This window comes from Lagopus leucura, unplaced genomic scaffold, assembly GCF_019238085.1.
Source record: "Lagopus leucura isolate 7727_CA_CO unplaced genomic scaffold, USGS_WTPT01 Super-Scaffold_100028, whole genome shotgun sequence".
NCBI classification, from domain to species: domain Eukaryota; kingdom Metazoa; phylum Chordata; class Aves; order Galliformes; family Phasianidae; genus Lagopus; species Lagopus leucura.
Window position 1 is genome coordinate 4275922 of NW_024962279.1, and position 22884 is coordinate 4298805.

Below are 22884 nucleotides of genomic sequence, written 5' to 3' on the forward strand. Positions count from 1 at the left end.
TACGGTAGACAGTGTCAATAAAAGAATGAAACAAAGATGATCCTCGTCTCTTAAGTAATGCTTTCTGATTACACACCGGAAATTATAAGGTGAAGCATCAACGCAGAGCACCGTAAGACATGAAATGCAGCACTGCAAGGCAGCGCGCCGAAACGCGCCACGGCGGGCTGAGAGCCGCCCCGCTCACACCAGTGCGAACCAGGAGGGCGGAAGCATCCGTGTCCGCACACAGCGCGGACGCCACGCCGGTCGGTGCGGGGCTGCGTGCGGGCGCTCCTCGGGCTCCTTTTTGGAAAGCCTTCCTCCCGACATGCCAGGTGTCACTAGAGGGCACTGTGGGATTTGGGCCACCCGGCCTCCTCCCGCAGCGCCTGGAGAGGTCCTGAACTTCCGCACAATGTCAGAAAGGTTAATAAGGATGTTGTAAAAGAAACTGTAGCACCGAAATCCCAACAGCGGCTCGGAATAGGCGACCGTCTGGGAACTGGAAGGACCGCTTTCTTCCCCGCGCGCAGCGTGGGCAGCACGGCCCCGCAGCCCCCGTGTCGGCTGGGGAGGATGGAGGTTGGGTCTGGAGGTTGGGGTGTCAGGGTCCAGGAGGGCCGCCCCGCTCCCCTGCCCACCTCGAGGTCTGCGAGATGAGCTCGATGCGGCACATTCTGACACGCAAATGACAGAGCAATTAATGCCTTTGAAACAATTTATGATTTCCGGCCTACTTCAACATGTATTAGCATATACCTGGTTTCTTTAATATACACTTTGTTTTTCCAAAACCACAAACATAGTTGCTGGAATTTCATGTGGAAGTGCTTAAGGGGTTGAAAGTTAACACCTTTGTGAGCTGAGCAGTCTCACAGTTGCTGCTAAACAAAAGCCTCTTTGTAGAAGCTTTCTCGAAATGTTTTCTTAACATGTTCCAAGTAGTTTTAGGCAGGCAACTAAAGTAAACAAGATGTTACCATGATAAAAACACTTGTGAAAACATTAGGGAGTGCACTTAGTAGTTTCTTTCACATAAACTCTCCTTGGTTTCATCAGCTAAATGCGCACGAAGCAGCCTGCCAGCATCACTGCACTACGGATTGCAGGATCTCTCCAAAGGTCTGCATCTCTCATTTAAGGAGTATATTTGATTTTAACATGGTGCTGCCATGATTAAACGCATCCAAACCGCAATCAAATAACAGCAACAAAAAGATAAAAGGGAAAATAAAACCATACTCCTTCTCCTCCTTCAATTCATGCCCTGGATGCCTAGATACCTCTCTGAACAAACCACCCTCCCTCCAGCAGCGATTTCCTAAACAACTTGACATACAGGGGCATACTTCTCTCTGCAATGGCCTTTAAAGACATACAAATGAAATCACAGTCGGTTCCAAAGGAAAGTCTCTCTAATTGCTTCTTTCGCTGCCGACTGAGACTTGGGCGCTGGTTCAGGCACAAGACACGTGTGGCCCCTCCAGCCTCCACCCTGCTCCCCAAGGCTTGGCAGAAGGCCACCAGGTCACAGCGTTGCCACTGGCCGTGTTTGTGTTCTTAGGCTCGGGCAGCACTGGGGACCATGCGGGGTGCTCCTGTTTCATTAGGCTTAGCAGCTGCCCCCGCTGCTATCAGTTAGCTCTAACTGATGCCACATCACATGGCAACCAGTGGCTGACAGATTAAAAAACAACGCTAAAACTGCAACTTATTTCTAAAAGAAACAGGGCAATAAATGCGTACAATAGTTGGAGTATCTGCTGGTTCTGATAAGCATCCTCCTGTTGGCTGTGAGTGAAAGACAACCAGGATCGTTATTTGTACAGTATTTATCTTTGAAATCAAGGGCCCTGTGGTGTACCTCACCTTGGGAACAAACACTACAGAATGATCACAGAAGAGTGTCAAATCTCTGTTTTTGATTTACCAACAGTTATGATATTTCTTCCTCAGGAGGAAAAGAAATGAACCATGTTTTAGACCTGTGAGTCCTTTTTTCTCCTTTAACTGCAGAATCATTTTATTGGCATACAAGGCTCTCGTTCCACACGTAACTCCTCTTTGCTTTTTCTAACAGGCCTTTTTACCAAGGTAAGTGAAATTAAGCAATGCTGAATAGATACACCGGCTGTATTTCACTTGTTAACAAGAGCTTTTCTCTTGAGGGGCCCATCAAAAGGGCCTTGTGGATTGCACGAGTACCAGAAAGAAACTTCGAGCATCTACCTGTTACCTTCTCACTGAGTAACGAATTTTGTTAAATGTCAATAATGTAAGGAAGGATGATCCACAAGAGACTTGGAAGGCTACAGTAACATTTCATGAAGAAATGCTCACTTCTAACAGTGTCAATCTGCTCCTCCAGGACGTTTATTTCTGCATTCGTTCAGGGTGAAGCATCACTCTGAACAGCAGGACTTTGGACACTGTAGAATTTGGATAATGAGAAAACAAGTGTGAGCCAGCGGGCTTAAGAGAGACACACTTCTGCTAGAAGTTCTGATGGGGAACAAAGATCACTGCCATGAAAATGTGAGCGATAACTAAAATTATCGGAGCCGTGAGCAGCCAGAGCCGCTTCCTGCTGGTAACAGGTTCAAGTCCAGCCTGGCCTGTAATGGCTTCCAGGTTACCTTCCCCTACTGATGGCTCTCCACACTCCTTCACATGGACTGGTGGTCTGGGTCTACCAGACCATCCGCAGAATACCATCTAAACCAATCTTGTCTCCACTCACACCATGTGACTCAACCAACTGCTCTATTTTCTACACATGGTCTCATCAAGCTGCGCACTGTGTTGCAACAAACCTTGCTGGAACCAGGAGATCTACTCATCTACTCTACAACAGAGGACTACCACAGCAAGCAAAGGTGGCACAATCTGACCTTACTCAACTACACGGATTGCTCCAGTAAGGCTACCACAGCATCTTTCCCTTGTATTAACTGCCATAAAAAACAGAATTGTTTTAAAGGTCTAAACGGTATGGTATGGCATGAATATGAATGAGCTGGCTAGTATGGAGAGATTAGCATTTATTTCACTTAAGTGAACAACAGGATGAATTAAAAGAAATGAGGCAGGCCACCCTTCATGGAAATTTATGACTAGTACCTTCTTATTTTGTAATCCTCTTGTAATGAGAACCTTTTCATTACTGTACCATTCCTGACTTGTAACAGAGGTTTATACTACGACTAGCACCTACTGAATTCAGGAGGGTTTCACCAATGGAAGCAGAACTTGCCCACACCGTTGAGAGCAAAAACCTGCCTGTACCTCATCACCTAACATTCTCTGCTGGCTACTTGTTCTCACATGAAAACCTACGAACTGCCGCAGAAAGAAAAGATACAGCTGAATGTTTTGGGACCAATTCTACCTATCTACCCTGATGAATTCCACAGACTTACGTGGACTAACTTCATGAGATCACCACTGTAAATGGGAGAATTTGCCCCTTTGTACATTTAAATCACAGTCACTTTTGAGATCCAGCAACTGAATAGCCATCATCATCAAGAGACCAGTGCGCAAACACTCAAGAACGTGGACGCAGCAGAAGCACGTGTGTACCTGGTGATCAACCCAGACAGAAAACTCTTTTGTAGTAGGAACAGCTCAGAAGGGTGAGGCTGATGATTAAGCTGTGAAGCAGCCATGTGCAAGTTATTAGAGCTCTGTTGGTCCTTCCCTGCATTGGGATGCACACATTACCACGTACTAGTCCATAATGCACTGTTTATGCAACGTGTAAAATTGTGTTCTTTGGCAGCAAGGAAAGGTCTGCAGCAAACTGCAGGGGCCCAATTAATATAATTATAGTTTATTTTTAGTTGTGTAGACTTTGTTCATCAGTTACTTATTTGACACAAATTAAATTTCACGTGATGTTCTGCAATTCTGTCCAATTACGGACTTAATTTAAGACTAAATTTCTAAATTAAACTGAAATCAAGGTTAGATCAAGGTTGCATTGTTTACATTCTCAATACTGCAACTTAAAAATTAATGAAATAAAAAAAAAAAAAACAACTGCAGAATCGCAAACAATCTGTTTTATAGTAATACACTGAGCAAGACCATACTTTCCCCATGGGGCTAATTCACTATCCCCTGTTAAAACGTTCTTGAGCCTGATCCAAAAGCCACTGAAGTGAAAGGGAGCTCTCAGTTGACTTCAATGGGCTTTGCATCAGACCCGTGGTGAGTGACAGCGCACAACATTTCAAGGCATGCTTTCTGTACAATGCAAGTGCCAAAAATCCATTCTTACTTTAGAAACGACTGGAAGTCTTCACATACTGCTTCACAGCCCGGCCATTTGCATACGCCGTGTCCATAGAGCGGATGGCTGTGTGAGTGCTCCTCGTGGGATAAACTGGAGGGGAGAAAGAAAAAAGAGAGGAACTGTTGTAACTGAAGGTACCGCACCAATTATTCTTCACAAAGAGTAAAACAACAGATCCTGAAACAGCCCTAACATCTCATGGTACCCACCTGACTCTGCACACAGGTTTTCAAAACAGAATTAAATACCATTTGCAGAGTGAAACGTGTCATTCTTACTTAGCTATCCTCCTACATTTCATTCATTAATTAAAAGCTTTGTAAAGAATTTAAATTAGCACGGACGGGGGAGAAATCATTTGACAGACCTGCTTAATATCCTGCTTGATATTTTGCTGAGGAATGTCTGAATATTGCATATTTACAATTCAACTTAATTGGGAAAAGAAGTCATCTCCATACAGCGGTCTGTTCTTCGAACACGGTACAACTGGGCCCAAGGTGCACCACCCCACTACAGACAGGGAAAAGCACCAAGCCTTGGCTTTCCCACCACATCATCTATTTACTGTGCGTGGGTTTGGTTTTTTTTGTTGCTCTTTGCTTTTTTTCAGTCCCATTTTCCTCCTCTTGCAGGCTGTTTCTTTGCACAAGCACAGGCTTCCTACATCCCCGCAAAATATATTCACCAACGTTTTCAAATGTAAAATTCATCATAGAAAAGGAACCGTGTAATCAAAGGGTTCCTCAGCACGAGGGGTTAGTGGGGGCTGTTAACCTTGCTAAGATTTGGCAGGAACGTCGCTGAGCTTTCTGACTACTGAAACCAGGGTTAAAGAACAAATTCGTACGAACACTAAGGGGTTAATCCTCCAGCGGGATTCCAATCAATACGTAATGATTTGGCTGCACTGATCCAAGTCATGAGACGCTTTGATCCAGGCCATGTGGTGCTCAGGGAAATGTATCTGTTACACTAACTGATGAACCCTATTCTAAAATATCTTCTTTATTCAACTTCTGCATGGAAACTTCTTAAGTGAAGGAATTATTTTTGCAACATCTTCCATAACCTTAGATGACTTTTAAACATAAAATGTCAAAATAATATTGAAATCTCTATTTTACGCTTATACACGTATCTATTTTCCATGTCTGTGCCATATTATGAACTTCAAACATACACAAAGGATATGAACACATACCAGCATCTAGGTGTGGCTTTTACGACTTATTTTATCCCAGATTACAGGTAACGTTATGGATAAACACCTACTTTCTGCCATTTTATGCTTATACACATGTGGAAATGCCGTTTATTCTCTTTCCATAGCATTATCTGCCTGCACACAAAATTTTGCTCTTGTGTTGTTTCTTATGCACTGGGTAGAGCACTGTAGAGCATAGGCAACATGTGAACTCAAATGCAAGAGAGTTCCCTGTGAAATTCCTGCTGGATTCTCTTTGGGCCCAACAGCAAACTGAAGATAATGGAAGGATTTAAAAAAAAAAATTAATTCCTCTACAAGAAAAAAGGTACAGATCAGACTGGAAGAGGTATTACGAGATGTACTTGAAACGAATTCATTATTTCATTAAAATCTTATTTCTGACAGTTTCCGAATAGTTTTTCAAGCATAAATAAATGCATCAGCTAGCTAATTTCCTAAAGAAACACTGGAGGTGGAAAGACTTACAAAGACTTGCTCCATAAGGGAGTATTTCACTGGTTCAACTTAATCAGTTTTTAAAACATGCGAGTGGGGAGAGGCTCTATCTGTTGAGTTTTTAAAAAGAACAAAGGGAGCGACGCATTCCTTGCAAGTAAATGAGAAAAGTACTTCAGCACATCCCCTCGGTTGGAAGAGAAGGAGGATGGCTGAAGGAACACTGTCCACTCAGGTCAGACAGCACGTGGTCAACTGCCCTCCATGCACTTTGGAGGGGAATAATTCAGAAAATAATGCTTTTTGTCATCTGCTTCTATCTCTGAAAAAAGCGAAGTGTGAGGAAGTAGGCTTTCATGTTAACACTCCATTAAGGACTATATATGAGAGTTATGATTTCAGTCTGTTTGGCAGAACCCAAAAAACGTTAGTGCATTAAATTACGCAGCCCGCGTTACCCGTACACCAAGATGAACACAGAAATGCCATGACACCAAGTAAGAAGTCGGTCTCCTGTGGGGTTTAAGCACTGTAAATCTCATTATAATATCAACAGCAGTCACATGGCTTAAACCCCCAGCAGGGTTTTTTAAAGTTTCTCCACAAGAGCCTGAAGGCCATGGCCAAGTCAACGGAAAGAGTCCTACTGAGATTAGTATTTATTTTTTAAATCCGAGTGCAAATCTCTTTTCTTTCCAGGGATCTTGCACAAGACAAGACAAACTATGCAGGACATGATACCCTGGTATTGTGTCCAAAGAAAATGACTGAATGACCAAGAGAGTATCAACTGTACGCTGCGCTCAGCATGGAGAAGCCCAGTGCTGTCAATAACCAGGAAGATTGGTGCTGGCTTTAAGTTCCAGTAAACAGGAACTTAAAGGTCATTCTGCTAACAGGACACTGAGCATAACATACTTAGCACCTATGTACAGCTCCCACTGCCATGCAAGGGAGAAGAGCAACTACTTAAACTCACCAACAACTGACACTTGAAAAAAGGAAAAAAAAAACCAACCCTCTTGGGGTTTTTTGAAAGAAAAATGCAAGCATCCTCAGTGGGCAACACCTTTCTGAAGCTGCTTACCGCAATCCCACTCCGGCTTTTCAGCCGTGCGTTCTGGTGACCTTTATGTGTCACTATCAGATTACTGCTGTTTTATCCATCTCGCTTCTGGAGATGTTATGGATTGCCACTTGTTCGCTGGTAGAGCCTTAAGAAGCACCTCAAAACAAAACAAAGGGCGGTTCATGCCGGAGCGCATAGAGCGCACAAAGGATTCACAGCCAGTGGAAATCAATGCGGAACTCTGTTTTCCTTTAACTGATCTAAGTACTCAATGTTTAAGCAAACAGAGGTAGAAAATGAAGATTTTAATCCAAAAGATAAACAAACAGTTCTCTTGGCACAATACAAACACATATTTTTTAATTGCTTGATGATGTTTGCGCGTGGTCTGCATGGAAGCACAGTTTCTATGACCTGGATGCATCCTTGGTCTCACTGCAGAAACAGATGTCCAGAGGAGCTGAGCACTGGCAAGCAGAAGCGAGTTTTGGTCTGATTTCTAATGACACAGTGGAGTAGGTCTCTGTTTCTATCACCCTCTCCTTCCACAAATCCCACATCCCTGCTTGGGTGCTGGTGATGCAATGCTTTGCAGTGGAAGCAATTTTGTAACAACACAACGAAGGAACAAATGATGTAGAATGCAGAATACGTCCTTTTCATCCTCCTTGCTATTAGCACACAAAATTCTTAACATACAATAGAATTAATTCCAAATAATGCAATAGTGCAGCGATATTACATCAAAGCACAACAAAAATGCCTCTGGCAAGTAAAATTTCTTGCGTAAGTCAGCCTATTCATGACATACAACAAAGTAATAAAATCCATGTGGGAAGCTGCAAACTACGTAAAGGTCCACCTAATTCTTGCTGCCTACAGCTTGCTGTGGGGCTACATGGGGCAGGCTGGGCCAAGGGCCACGCACCTCCCAGCGCCTGCACCTTCTGCACAGGGGAGAGGGATCTGTGCCTCTGCTTTCACCACTGCACGCTGCTCCCTGAGCCCAGGGATCTCCAGATGGTTTAATTTAGCCCACGCTTACCAACCAGGTGAAACTGGGTACTATGCTTGTCAACACTCGCAAAGAAGCCACGGGTGGATGTAAAAACCAAGCAAGCAGAAGCCTCGGCAATAATACTTCTGCCACACAGTGGACCATGTCTTAAATATTCATGATGCTGACACAGTTCATATTCCACTGTCTCTCTTCCATGTCTGCTTAGGCCAATGATCTTTGCCAAAATGCTGGGGGAAGTCAGAGACGTAGAGAAGCATCCTTGATTTTCGGTTACAGTTATGAAGCATCTGCTCACGTTTTATCAGAGCAGAGAACATGCCTGAGCCACCTGCACACTGAAAAAAATCAATACCACATCTCCTCCTTCCCTCCTGGAAGAAGGTCTGAGCAGAGCACTCACAAACTGCCTTTTTTTAATTATTATTTTTATTCTGTAGGGGCAACGGGAAGTGACCTCATCTTTGCCAGGTGCTGTGAAAGCTCTGGGTGGGAGCGTGGGGCTCAGCACAACGCCCCAACCGCAGACCTGTATGGGAACATCCCAACCCCATCCCACAGCACAGGAGGTGAGGCACAGCCCGAACCGAGCCAGGTCTGCAGTGCTCATGGTGCCTGGGGAACTCTAACCCTCACTACAAGGCACAGAAGGAATAATGCTGGTGGAAATGCCAAGATCCTCTCAGTCAGACATGCTTGCTGCATTTAAAATCTAAATGGTAACGGAGTGATGATTAAATTCTTGTACCAACTGATTCCTAAGTCACCACCAACAAGCAAACAGCCATACTCGAATGCATGTTCCTCTCTTTATGACAGGATCACCTGAATAAAGATGTGTTTTGCAGTAAAGCTGCACTTGTGCAAATCCTTCTGAATTCATACCAGGATGGCTTGGCACCCCTTTCCTCCCTAATCCATGAGCCAAATAAAATAAAATAGAAAAAGGTAAAAAAATACATCAAGGAGAGTATTAAGTCACACACTCGGCTGGGTTACTTCTAAATATTCATGCCTCCATCCCAGCAACAGCATCAGCCAGAATGCAGGTATTTGATCTGAGAAGAGAACTCTCTGAGCAGGGGAAATGCCTCGCCACTGCAGGATGAAGCTCAGCAGAGAGCTGAGGGTTTCAGAGAGGTGGCAGTCGAAGTGCATGGCCAGTGGCAGCTTTTCCTAGAACTGGCATGCACGTTTGTGGTTGCTTTTAAAGTCTTTTTCTCCCCTTCCTCATTGCTTTAGTCCACATCCAGATCGAGGGCTAGAAGCAGCTCATATTTTACATCAAGCTCTATTGGAAGTAACAGGAGTAGTGTGTTACGTCTTAAATGACTACACCAATTTAAGACAAATCAGGTTAAAACTGCAGCCCACAGGCTGAAATGCTCGCTTTTAATCGGTGTGTGCTAACTTGTATACTTGTGCAGAAAAAAACGACAAAGCCTCAGCACCGCTGCTGTAACACAGGAGCAGCGATGCGCCGAGAATCACTGCCTGACATCCGCCCGCTGCTGCAGCACTGCTCTCCCTGCCTGCTGCAAGGAGTGCTGGAGCATTTGCAGTGGCACTGAGACAAAATCTGGCTCATATTCCCCTGCTCTTCCACCCCCACCCTCGCAGCACACTGCAGGAGTATAACCAGACTGGATAATTAAACACATCATCCTCTGGTTTTAATCTACGAACGGATGGTTTGGATTATTAATCAACATTATGACCCTCTGGTGCTCTGACTGTACTCGGTGCTTCCTCCAGGGGCAGCCCTGCATCCCACTCCACACCAGAGCTGCCACTGCCCCACAACACACCCACGGAGGTGCGGAGTGCATCGCTGGGTTATTTGAAAGAAAAAAATGCAGCGTCGAATCCATCACTTCTATCAGGTGGAAATTCCATCCCTGCACTTGAATTTAGCATTAACAAGTTTCTGTACTATTTAAAACTCCTATTTTTATTTCAACCTTGTGCCTCAGTACTGTAGTGAAAAGTACATCAAATACACCCAGACGCACATGATTTGAAACGCTGGATTTGAAATTCCAGCATTGCTAACTAATGAGAACCATTTTTTTCCTTCTTCCTCTTTGTAGCATCACTTCATGTACTTACATACCATAATCACATCCTCCTAGAGCCTCTATTTTTCCAGGGTGTAGATCTTTAATTCCCTTTAATCTGTCTTCATAGCCTATTCCCTCCAACTCCTTTATCACCCTAGCTGCTCTCCTCTGTATTTGCTCCAGCTCCTCTTTATCCTTTCTGCAAGAGAGTGGCCAATTGTGCACCACACTCTAATTGTGGTTTAACTGGTTCTGCAGAACAGAGGGAAGGAAAAAGGAGGACTCAGATGCAACACGCGTGTTTACACCTCCTGAGACCGCGCTCACCTTTTTAACCAAGGCACGGCACAGAACGTCCCGTCTGCATTTCCCAACCCAGCGTATGCCTCAGTCATTTCCCACACAAATGATGCCGAGCGGCTGACGTGTCATTTTGAGAAGGCAGTTTGGAATTTCTATTTCCTACCTGGGCTACTTTCTACTTATCCCTGTTAGATCTCATTTTATTCCTCTCCGAACAGTCTCCTAATATATTCAGATGAAAATGGATTGATTCAGTATCTTAGTTTAATTAGGAAAAAAAACGTGATTCTCCCACTTTCTGGAGTGCCTGTATTCTTGCAACACTTTCAGCACACCCTCATCCTCCCTCCAGGCCTGAGTTGCAGGGCAGAGGGACGGGGCACTGCCACTGCTCTGGCCCAGATTCAGCAGGGCTTTTAAGAACACACATGAGATTAAAAAACACAGGATTAGACCTCGAACTTCAATGGGTCTGAGGTGTAACATTACAACCGTACCTACATACTTTGTACCAAGATCCTGTTTGCCAACCTTATTTTACTGTAATTTATATGCTGTTGTTACATTTAAACTCACACACTGGGAAACAAGAGCTATTCCTGTTTAACAACACCATTATATTCCGTTACGTTTGGAGCTGAGGCGAGTCTTTCACCCTCCTGCAAAACCAGTGAGACATCCAAAGATATGATTAGCAGGGATTACGCACTTTGGTATTTTCCACCACTGTCCCACAGGCACAACGAGGCCAGCACAGAAGGTGACTGTCACATCTCATACAGAGCCACAGTTCAGCGCTCTGCCTTCCCCCCCACGGTCCTGCAGCAGCTGAAGAAGCACCGTTTGGGAAAATGTTTGTAAAAATAATTATGATAAATGGTGACTCTAAAGGAGAAGTACGGTTAAGTCACTGATTTCTCCCTGCTGCTCGCTTTCCCTCTGACGAACGCTACTTTACAAAAGCACAAAAATCTAAAGGACATACGCCTGCTTCCGCAGGGAAGCACACTTAATCATACAGGTAGTGTAAATATCAGATGCTGCTGCAGGTGCTAGGCGTCTATTTGTTTGTGTTTACTAAGAGGCATAACAAATAGTCACACTAAAGCAGAACATTTGGCAATGGAATGACAGACACCAGAGCAGCCATAAACCATGCTCTCTTGCTTATTCCTGAATCACTGCGCAACACCAAGCAGTCAGTCCCCCGTTCTGGGAGGGCCCACGTGCTGCACTTTGTCCCTCTGAGGGGCAGCCACCACCAGCAGCATCCACCCTGAGCACAGCACAGCCAGGAAATGTGTGCCCCGAAATGAAAAAGTAGTACGAAAAAGAAGTAAGACACACAGCCAGCTAACATCGTTTACAGCTTTGCAACTTCTGAGTTAATTCATGGTATAAACAAGGACGAAAATGTTTCTTCCGAGCAAGACTTCCTGTAAACTGTTCATTAGAGCGGGGCTGGGAGCAGGGCTGGTGCACCTGCTGATTAACCATGCGCTCCAAGAATAAACACAAACTGCAGCCAGCAAGATTGTTCTGGAATTCGCTCAGAGCTGATTTTTTCCCCCACGTTATAAATTGGATCCTACCATAAAACAAACAGCAGAACATAGGTTGCCGAGAGTTAAAATCTACTTTTTACACTACATTGACCACAGCACCCACAGGCACAGCTACAATGTCTTTCTATGAATGGGACAGATTGCCATATGGATGCAGACACTGAACAAGCTGTACAACTCCTGGCGACAAGTGCCTGGGGGACTGTCCTATATTAGCACCACCTGTGCTGTGGAAATTGTGCTCTGTGTATGAAATGGTATTTAAGGGCCCATCACAATGTTATTTTTGAGTACACACAAAAAGGAAAATCACAGTTTAAAGAATTCTCTGGCCGGCGGATCTGTTGCTCAGTTCCTGACACTGATCCCCAAAGAACAGATACCTCCTGTATTCACCCAGAACGCAGAGCTGCCACACACATTAGCAGCTCCCTTGCCCAGGCTCCTACCAATGCTTTAATGAGAGGAATACACCGTGCAGTGAGCACAAGAGAAACCAGAGCCCCCCACACCTCACCAGCACGGGCAGTATGGAGAAGCACCTGGTGGTGTTACACAACCACAAGCAGTGCAACACGATTTTCCTCCAAGGGCAGCAGGAAGAGCTGCACATCCCCAGTACCAAATTCCAATGCATTCTCGCTGCGCTGGAAATACGAGTCTGTCTGAGGGACAAAAATAGAGCTCTGGATTAGCATGGGATCTCCAGGGAGGAGGGAAAGGGGTCTGAGCAGTGCCCAGATGCTCGGCGAGGAGATCTCCCCTCTCCAAACTGTAAGAAAAAAAAGGGATGCCAAGAAAAAGAAAAGTAACATAAATTGAATTAAAGAAAAACAGTTGTAAAGTGAACATTACAACCTGGGAAAAATGATGTCATTTTATTGAAAAACTCCTTTTTTTCCATTAAACCATAGTGAAACGGATAAAGTTTATACAGCTTAATGGTGGCGTTTTATTTTAAATGCTACTCAATATCTTAGCAGTACGATATAACATGATATAACAGCTGTCAGGCTAACTGCTTGCTTTTTATTGAGGAGCAGAGAAAATAGCTGCACAAAAATCACCTAACTTCTCTACTTTCATGCCATTTTCAAGGGTGTTTCTTTTCCACACTCAGGTTGTGACATGTACGATAAAATATTGCACAGCTCTCTGTTAGAGCCCAGCTCAGCTCTTCAGGACAGCCTGGTCCCACAAGCAAACACTGAGGAAGGACAATTTGGAGGAAATAAAAAAGCAGGAATCCACCGCACTGTAAAACAAAACCAGGTCACTTTTTTAAGACTGCTACATAAACACCTCTAATAAAAGAGAAGGGCAAATTTTCATTGGACTTCAAGTATTTAGACAGGAACGTTTTCATAAAAGTTTAACTGCAAAGTGCATGCAATTAACAGAAAGCCATCAGCTATTCCTCTGGTATGTAAAAATAGCATTAAGCTGTATTAAACACACGTGTAAGTATCTCAGTTGCAAGAAAAGGGAGGAGATATGCAAAGCACTCAGATATCAAACAATGATCTGTTGGCCAGATGGAGAAATAAAACAATACATATGCTAAAATTTGGAAAAGTTCTGTTGTGCGTCTGCCAAGGCTCACCCAATCTATTTTAAGTGCTTTCTGATACATCAGCTTAGTGGTTGGAGTCGTACGACTGATCACTATTACATGTGACCAGGAACCAACGAAGCGTTGGCGTTCAGGAGCTCTGATGGCAGATTCCTGAGGGCTGGGAAGCATCGCACCCCCCTCGTTCAGCCACGGGCCACGTGCTGCACCGAGTAATTAGAGACGGTTATATTAGCAGCTTCCACTGGGGAAAAAGACATCAAGTAAACTAGAACCGAGTTCCCAGGGTTTAGTAGAACAACTCTCTGAAAGCCATCGTGTGACAGAAGATCTGCCGGACAGACTGATGCAAGTGGCCTCGTGTGACCGATTCTGGATCTGAAGTGAACCTCCTCAGAGAAGCTGTGCTGAGGGCAGAGCTCAGCAAGCCCACATTGCCCAGCAAGCCCACATCGCCCAGCAGCTGTGAGGAGCCGGAAGGGCCGAGCAATGTGATGCTGGCACCAGAGCAGAATGAGCCAGGGACTGCCGGCCAGGAGAAGAGGGGAGCATATGGACTGCAGGCTGAACCTTTTCATCCCGAGCATTAATAATGGACCAAAATCTGTACTTCTTAATTGTGCCGAATCCTAATGCCCTCATCTAAGGGCCCTGGGATTTTGATGGAGGATCAGCTGGCACGGAAGATAACGACAGCACGACACAAAGCACTAAGCCGAGGCAGCGGATCAATGCCTGCCATGCCCACACCTCGCTCCCCTTCGGAGCTTTCTCTGGACTCCTTCCTCCTGCAGCACCTCTCAAGGAGAAGCGATTTAAAAACCCCTTCGCTTCTCTCATCCATCTTCCCTGAGATGTCCGCTTGCCTAGGTCAAGGCTCAAGTAGGGTAGGAACGGACACAAACAATTAGGGGACAAGCATGGAATTGCTGGAGATTTTGGGACATAATTTTGAGCTTATAAAGGCCACGGTCACCTCAAAGTGATCACACATCCATCAGTTCTGTTTTGCTGCTTTTCCTATGAAAATGAACAAGCTTTTCCTCAGGAAGACAAGACGGAATGACACGGTCCTGTCCTTGACATTGCTAATCACAGCAGATGTACCTAACTGGCTGCCCATATGTATTTATTTACTTATGAGAGAGAAAATGCTTGTTACTGAAGAAACCCAAATGCTGATAAGATGATGAGAGGTTTGTATGCTGGCTATGGTCTCACTTTTGCTTATCCTGAGTGACTACAAGTTTCTATAACTAAATATTTCCCTTAGGGTACTGATGTCTGAGGTATGTTTATTGCATTGAGTGAATTTATATATATAATCAGCACAATAAACATTATTAAATTGTCTGAGTAAAATCAAAGCATGAAACACGCAGTCAGTGCTGAATTCTAATGATGCTGAATGCCCATGATTGCATGGGGAAAGGATCTTAACAAGCCTTGATTTGAGCTTTGGCATCCGCCTCACAAATCACACGAAATGTTCTCTCTTTAATAGTGCTGAATATTGATAAATGTCTCCGCACGGCACAACAGGGAAGTTGGTCTCTATTGGCAATCTTTACCAAAGTGTGTTTTTCCCTTCTCTACACTCAAGGGTTTACCCTGAATGATTTAATTATAATTTTCCTTGTGTAAGACAAATTAAAGAGGAGAGTAGGAGTGTCATGCCAAAGCAGATTATTTATCTCCTTAACAGATTGCTATGCACCAAACCCCAGAGCTGCTGCTGCCGCTACTTACAGGAACTGGGCGAAATGTGGGGCAAAAGCATAGATGTAATATACATTTAAAACCCAAATGAATGAAAGCATTAACCCATTATTTATAGCTGGAATCATTTCATTACTGTGAAAGCCACATACACAGAACACACGCAGCCCAAGAGCAGCACCATGATCCCCCCACCACGCAAACAAGCAGAGGCTGCCTTTTGCTTTCGAGCATTCCGCTGCCCTGCAGTACGGCCACGGCCCAGGGTGACTTCTGCCAAACTCCTGACCTCAGCTTCTTGCCATACAGGGGTGCTTCTCATCTCTTAGCTCTGAGGTCTGCAGGTGACAGCAGAGCTGCATGGGACCAAAGCTTCACCCTGCACAACGGTGGCACTGGGCTGGTGTGGCACAGCAATGTGTGGGCACGCCAAGCAGCCAATTACCGCAGTTCCCCTGCTATCTTAAAACTTATTTATGGCAAAAATGTGCTTTTACACCCAACATATTCAGCTGAGTTCCTGCCTGCTGATGACATTCACGCAGGTACTTCTGCTGCCACTGCAGTCAGACAAGTGGCTCCTGCTTCCCAGGGCTCACAGTCTGAACCAGTGGGATCAGGAACCCCATAAAACACAGCCGGAACTAACCCAGCAATGACAGCAATGACAGTAACTCCCACATAACTGACTTGCCTCCTGCAGCCTACTCCTTCTTCTCAAAAGCCCACGAGGGTGGGGGGAAACAGCTTTACAGCACACCCTAAAAGTTAATGTTACCTGTATATGATTATTTATGGCTGCCGGGCAGTCGTTATGATGTGGCTGTGGTTAACTGTTAGGACACTTACAGCTTTTACTATGTGCTTTTTATTGTTGTTTAAATCCAAATAAACAGCTCTTGGTTCTATCAGATGGGAGCTAACAGCTGACTTCACTGGTGCTGCATAAGCAACATAGACATCCGCACCACCCCTCTGCCCCTCAGTGATGCTGGGGTGAATTAAGTCACAATAAGCCCCCTGATGCAGGGCAGCAGCATGACACACATCTCACAAAACGCTACAGAAGTGAGCAAGTTGTGGGAGCTCAGCAGGTGCCCAACCCTGCTGTACCTGCCTCTCCATCATGGGGTGATGGATGCAGGAAGCTGGCTCATAAGGGAGGAGGTAAGGGAAGTGGCAAACTCAAAACCGACAGCCGCCCCTGATCCGACGATGGGCTGGGGTCTGCTGTATGTGCAGCTCAGCCATTTTGCTGAACTAGCTGGGCACTGGAATCAGCACACATTTGCTTGCAAGCCTAGCCAAGCCACGCTCCCACCAGATCCACTGTTATTTCCAGCCTTAATCTCTGCAATCAGAAGGCAACCAAAGCTCTGCCTGGGCCTACGCTCCCTTTTGTAACCGAGCTAAAACTTCACCTCCTGAGGGCTTTCAACACTGCAATGCACCTGCGCTTCTCTCCCTGCACACTTGCCACCTCAAATGCCTTGCCTGTACACAAAATACCCCTTCAGAAAGAAACACATCCAAACCACAAGGTGTTTCCCCTGCGTCATAAGAAAAGCAGGCAGGCACCACGAGGCCTGATGAGACTGCAACACAACCCTTAAGTGCATCAGGAGGCATTCTTCTGCCTGGAGTCTCCTGCTCTACTTACGGATAAAGACTAATTCAATCACTGCAGCAAATGGCGCAAACCCTCAGTGTACCAAACAGAGGCAAGATAAAGCAAAGTCTGTAGTCCTCTTATTCATATTCCTAACTGTACCTATTTTTTTACTTTGATACTGAAGAGAACTCAACAGAAATGTAAGTAAAGTATAATGACAAGCTTTAACAATGCAGCTATCAATTCAACAACAGAAGATCTTAAGTCTTCTAACCTCATTCAGTCTCAAACAATACTGTGGCATGTTTATGCATTCCTAGCTCATTTAGTTGGAATTTCGCTAATAAAAACACATGTATCTCCCTGTTTGTAGATCCCAATTCCCTCCAGGCCACAATTACACAACAGCACTCAAACATATGGATATTCAGTTCTGCATGATAGTGAGTACTTGAGAAATTTTTACTTCAGAGTAGATTCATTCATTTCCTCTGCATTTCAAACTACACAGCAATGGTGTTTGTTTCCCCAGCTAGACTGTCATTAGCAGACAACACGTGCATCCATCCACTGCAAGAACATCCACTTCACTGCATGGGATTTTTCTTTACAAATTAGGACAAACAGGTTAAAAATCTATTGGAGTCATAAAACCATCTTGTTCAGCTCTGCATGCGGTAGAAAGGGAACTTAATTGTTTAATAAACATCAATTGGTTTTTAGCATCCCATGTCAGTCTCCACCAAAACCACATCTTTGACACTTGCATGCACTATAAATGTAGGCACCAACATTCTGCCACACGTCCTTGCAACGGATAGAAAAAGATGCCTTGCACACACAGCACTTCTGAACGCCGTGTGCGTTCTTCTTTAAAACCTATCTATTCCCAACAGCACTATTTTCTTAATATTAGAAAGATATAAGAGGTATTTATACAGCTTCCCTATCAATCCACTTTCAGGCCACCAGAAATATAAACTCTATGGCTTAAAAATTCCATTATCCTCTTTCTAATGAAAGAAAGGAGGATGGAAAGACAAAGCCATCAGTTTCCATAAACCCCAGCTTTCACTAGTGCCTGATGTAACGTTTCTAGATGGGTGAAGGGACTCTGCTGAATGCAAAGAAGCCCAGTGAGGATGCTCACATGATCCCCGAGACCCTTCTCCTCCAACGCAGCGTCGGCGTCGCTGCCGCCTGCAGCCCTGCTGCCCAGGCCCGTCTATCTCACCGCAAGCAAAAGTTATGTTGTTAGACACGCCTCAGTGAAATCTGGGGGTGTAAAGAAACAAACCTGCAATAAAGCATCCTCGGGAATAAAGCGGAGCCCGCGCTGAGAAGCACGTCAACAGACAACCCCTGATTTAAGCCATTTCTTCTAACAATGCAAGACTAGCACGTATAAATTAACTCACACTTCTAAAAGCCAAACAACACCAGTTAGCTAATTTTATCAGCACTTACAAAATGCACTTTGTTTTAGGAAAACCTAGTGAACTCAAGTCCAAGCTGCTTTGCGAAAGCAAGTAAATACAGAGAAGAAAGGTAAACGTCTTAAATGAGCTGGGCACTGAAATTTGGCAGAGAAGCGGATGACGTGTGGCACAACAGCCTGTAGTGACCAACTGATTTCTTCTCACCTCCCATCTGCAAACCCAAAGCACATCAAGAGTAACACCACCAGTGATGCAAAAAAGCAGCTACTCTTTTCACACTTCCCCCCACTTCTCCAATGCTCTTTTAATTAGCTAATTGTGCCCACATTGATCCAATTAACAAGCCACAAAGACCTGAACAAAAGGAGCATAGTCTGCCCAGCCGAGACTCCGTTCAACCACACCAAAATCAGACGCGGAGGACAAAATTGAGGCCAAGGCGGTTGGCCACTGTTCCCAACAACTCTGCCCTGATCTCGGGCACAACGAGACGCGAGGATGGATGGAACTCTGCTGGCACCTACCTCTCCCGTTTAGGAGTGTGAACCGATAGCTGTCCGTTGGTTGACGCGTGTGGGTTTATTATTAAGGAGGTCTTAGACGGTGCGGATGAGGAGACGCAGGTGGTGGACAGGTCGAGGCTGCTGTGGTTGTTGCTGGCTGCCTCCTCGGCTGTGTGCGAGCTTGTCACTTCCTTCCAGAGCTGCTGCAGTTCTGTTGGAATCATGCCTGAAACAAACAAATTGGATAATTAAATCAATTAACAGCTAATTCGGCCGTCTTCAAACAGTAATTAAATCAAAGAGTCAGTAAACAAAGCCTAGTGTTAGTTTTGTGTGTGTGTGTTTGCACGCATGTAATTTTTTTTATTAACTGAAGGCTAATCCTGAACACTGCACATCTCCTGCTGTGTTTTGTGGGGTGCTACCTGCAACGCCTTTCCAAGGCAAAATATGGGGCTGGGGGAAGGAGACCCACACCACACAACACCCCCATCAGCAGCTGGGTGATTGTTATATTCTGTCCTTTTTGGAGCGGAGGGCCCAGTCCCCACTCGGGCAGAAATCCCCAGGATCAAACCAAGGGTGGCCGAGGGCTGCTCCTCATGTCAGCTTGTTTTCTATTGTTTTAAGGAAAGTAAATACTGTCTAACCTGTTTTTAAAAGGAAGGGAGATCTGAGGGAAAAAAAACCCTCAGCTTTATTATTATGACAACAGGAACCACAATATGACTAATTTTGTGCTTAAGTTTTAAATGATGACAAATAGCTTTGTTATTAAATACAGTTTTTATTAATCACTTTTAGACATAAATTATGAATTCATATTGTCTTCCTGAAATGCTTTTCAAATTTTAACAGTCAAATTGATTATACTATGATTATTTCATTAACACACCTATCTTTCTCATTAATTTTGGTTTCTCGAACTGCTCACTTAATTGATGGATGTGTCTACTGAAAAACTGTATAACTTTCTATACAAGTAACACTATTATTACTGTCATTTCTTAGATCAATGCTAATGAGCCATTCAAAAGTAAAACGAAAACATAAAATAAGCTTCAAGAAATACATAAAAAAATTGTTTTCTATTGTGCCAAAATGGACACCAGGCTTGGGACATGCGTGTAGCTTTCAGCAGACAGGGCGAGCGAGAACTTTGCCAACTCCAGTGGGCATAAAGTGGAGCCTGGAGCACAGGGACACACACGTCAGCATGGCACGGGCTCCCCCTGAGATCACGGGTTTGGATAAAGCTTACGTTTGTGACACGATCAGACAAGTCAGGTTCTCAAAGCGAAGACTATTTCAGTGCTCTTTCAGAAGGCTTTGGAAAAAAATGAGCAGCAGAGACGCATCACTTAAATATGCAGACCAAAAGAAATTACGAAAGTCTGCATGTTTTTAAAGAGGTCTCTCATCAGCAAGATGGTTTGGCTGACTGCTCCTTGTTGGGGCAAACTGTGGCACCGGAGCTATCCTGAGGAAATCTGCCATTTTCTGAGTGTACGGCAGCAGCTCCAATAGCCACACATCTCACCAAACCTAAGGAACTGAAATAGGAGGGGAAAAAAAAAAAAAAAAGGCAGTATGCATTATATTCATTTGAAACACATAATAAAAAATGCCAAGGTCTAAATTTAATTTATTTTTGTCATTTAGAATACAATGGATAGATAATCATCTCAACGTGATCAGCCAAACATCTTTACTTTGCTAAACTGTTAAAGATTTTAATTATGCTAGCTTTGGAGAGCACTGGTCTAATGAGGCGATAGACTCCAGAGAATCTAAGTGGTTAAGAACTGTGAAATGAGTCTGATAGGATTTTTTTATATTCACCGTGGATCGTTTGCATATCAAAGAGGAGTAAATTATTGCACGACAGACCAATAACCTTCCCCGCCTTTCTGAGAGTAGCATTAACAAAAACAGTTGGTCTCCGGTAACGGTTCGCTACAAAAAAATGCTAAAATCCTTAAATATCTGCAATTAATATATATTATAAAAGAGGCTTCAATTTATACATTAAGTGAGCAGATATTCTTAGGACACATCCGCTTCTCCAAAGCCACGTCATTTTCCTTTCATAAGAACCAAACGCCAATTACATTTTGATGGATTCTGTCCCAAATGAGCATTTAGTTATTAGACGTATTCAATTATTACTTGTCCCCTGAAATTAAACCTCCGAGCAAATTAAACAAAGAGAAAGGTCAGTACACAAGCCTATGTCCTGTTTTGCTCTATCTGGGCTATTATTTTCAAACACCTTGCGAAGTGACAGTGTGGGATGTATTTTTAGCTAACATGCTTGACAGGACTGTCTGCGCACTAACAATTACCTGCGAGCGCGGCTGACCCTTACACCACTGTTTACTCAACTGAAACAATAGTGAATAGACTTGTCTGTTGATGATAACATATTGATATGAGACCGTATGAGTCGACACCTATTTTTATTTTCGAGAATAAGCAAATAAGGCGGTCATTCTTTGCCTTTTTCCCCACCCCCCATGCACCCCCTCTCTGGGATCTGTGGGTGAGTCTTTTATTAATTGAGGGAGTAGCACTTCTCCCTTTTCTCCACCTCTGCTTCTCCTTTCCCCTTTCCCTTCCCTCCCAGTCACTACTGGATCTACTCAAGCTTCATCTCCAGGACAAGCCTGCAAGTTATACAGCACTCAAAATACAAACATTTAATATTCATAGCTCTCTGTAGAGCCTGGGAAAGTCAAGGGGTTTGTTCTGACTTCCTATGCAAGTGTAACTCCTATTAGCAATGATGAGAACTGCATATATTGAAGGAGAAATAGAAAACAATCCAATTGGGCAGAAAAAAATGATAGATACAGTAAGATGGATTTCAGCTTGGATGATATTAGAGAAGAGTTAGGTGTGACGTCAAACTCGCCTCTCACAACGCATCGTTCAGACCTGAATGCACCACTGGTATCAGTTGATTAATTAAAAAATAAAAAGCAATTTTTAAAAAGCATCCTTCCTCTTTCCTCAAACTTCTGAGAAGCATTCCTAACCAGCTTGTTGAACTTGGCAGCTGAAAGGTATGCTCAGTACTCATCCAGCAAAATGGTTAAATGGAATAATAGAACAAATGGTAAAAGCAAGTAGAACAGATCCAACAAAACACACACAATACGTGACAAAATTTACCATTAAACAGTTTCACTTCAATAGCAAGAACTAAATTTTATGTCAGATTCCCAGAACTGCACTGCAGTTACCCGAGATCACTCCTGCTTGTGCCCCAACTCGCTTCCTACCGGTGCCAGGATGCAGACCTGGAACTGCTGGATCCATGGGAGCAATCAGCCCTGGGATGTCTCAGTCCTATTATTTTCACCTGCTTGTGATCTGAGGTGCGATTTGCAGTTTCATTTTGCAGATACTGAAGATTGAGCTCTCGCAGCTCAGAGCACTGTTGAAATGCGGTTTGTTTTTAAATTGCTACTATGCAGAGATGTAAAATCTAGATTATAGGTGTGTCTAAACACAGAACAGCAAAAATCACACAAATATAACATTAAAGAATGTGCTATTTTGTGTAAGACAATAGGCAAGAACACCAACTAAAATGCAGCTATGAACGATGTATTAGTTCTAAAAACAGAACAAAAATCACTTATGAAGTAGCATTCTCTCTTAACATTTATTCCTATTACAGATACTTAGGAATAAAAAGCAAGATGCTCTTAACTAAATTCATAGCTACATTAACTAGAGGGTGGATTTTCCTTTTTATATGCACGCTTGCAGTATCTGTCTTACTCTTGCCCACTGTTCTGAAAACAGAAAGGGATGGTATATATTTTTTAAATACGAAGTGTCCATTACCAATTATTTTAAACTATAGCCCTGGCTCCTCGTTGCATTTTTCAGGACAACCAGTCCCCTTCATTATGAAAGAAAATGTAGGCACAGGTTTAAAAAATGTATGCTGTGGGGACAGTTGACAGATTACTGCTCACGGAACTCAATTTCCCAACCCCAGGTATCACCAGCTCAAAGACAAACAGTTGCTCAACCTCTTTGTGTCCTTGTACCTCCATACCCAGGT

At 43.9% G+C, this 22884-nt stretch overlaps 1 protein-coding gene across 7 annotated transcripts in view; it reads right to left on the reverse strand.

Annotated features, from left to right (window-relative positions):
• The window catches only part of FOXP1 (forkhead box P1), a 337019-nt gene that overhangs the window by 38583 nt on the left and 275552 nt on the right, over positions 1–22884 (reverse strand). For all 7 annotated transcript variants that reach the window (XM_042880828.1, XM_042880831.1, XM_042880827.1 and 4 more), the window contains 2 exons: positions 18828–19032; positions 4265–4369 (listed from right to left, as the gene is read on the reverse strand). In XM_042880828.1, coding sequence (XP_042736762.1) covers positions 4265–4369; positions 18828–19032 — 310 coding nt within the window. The remainder of the gene's footprint in view (positions 1–4264; positions 4370–18827; positions 19033–22884) is intronic.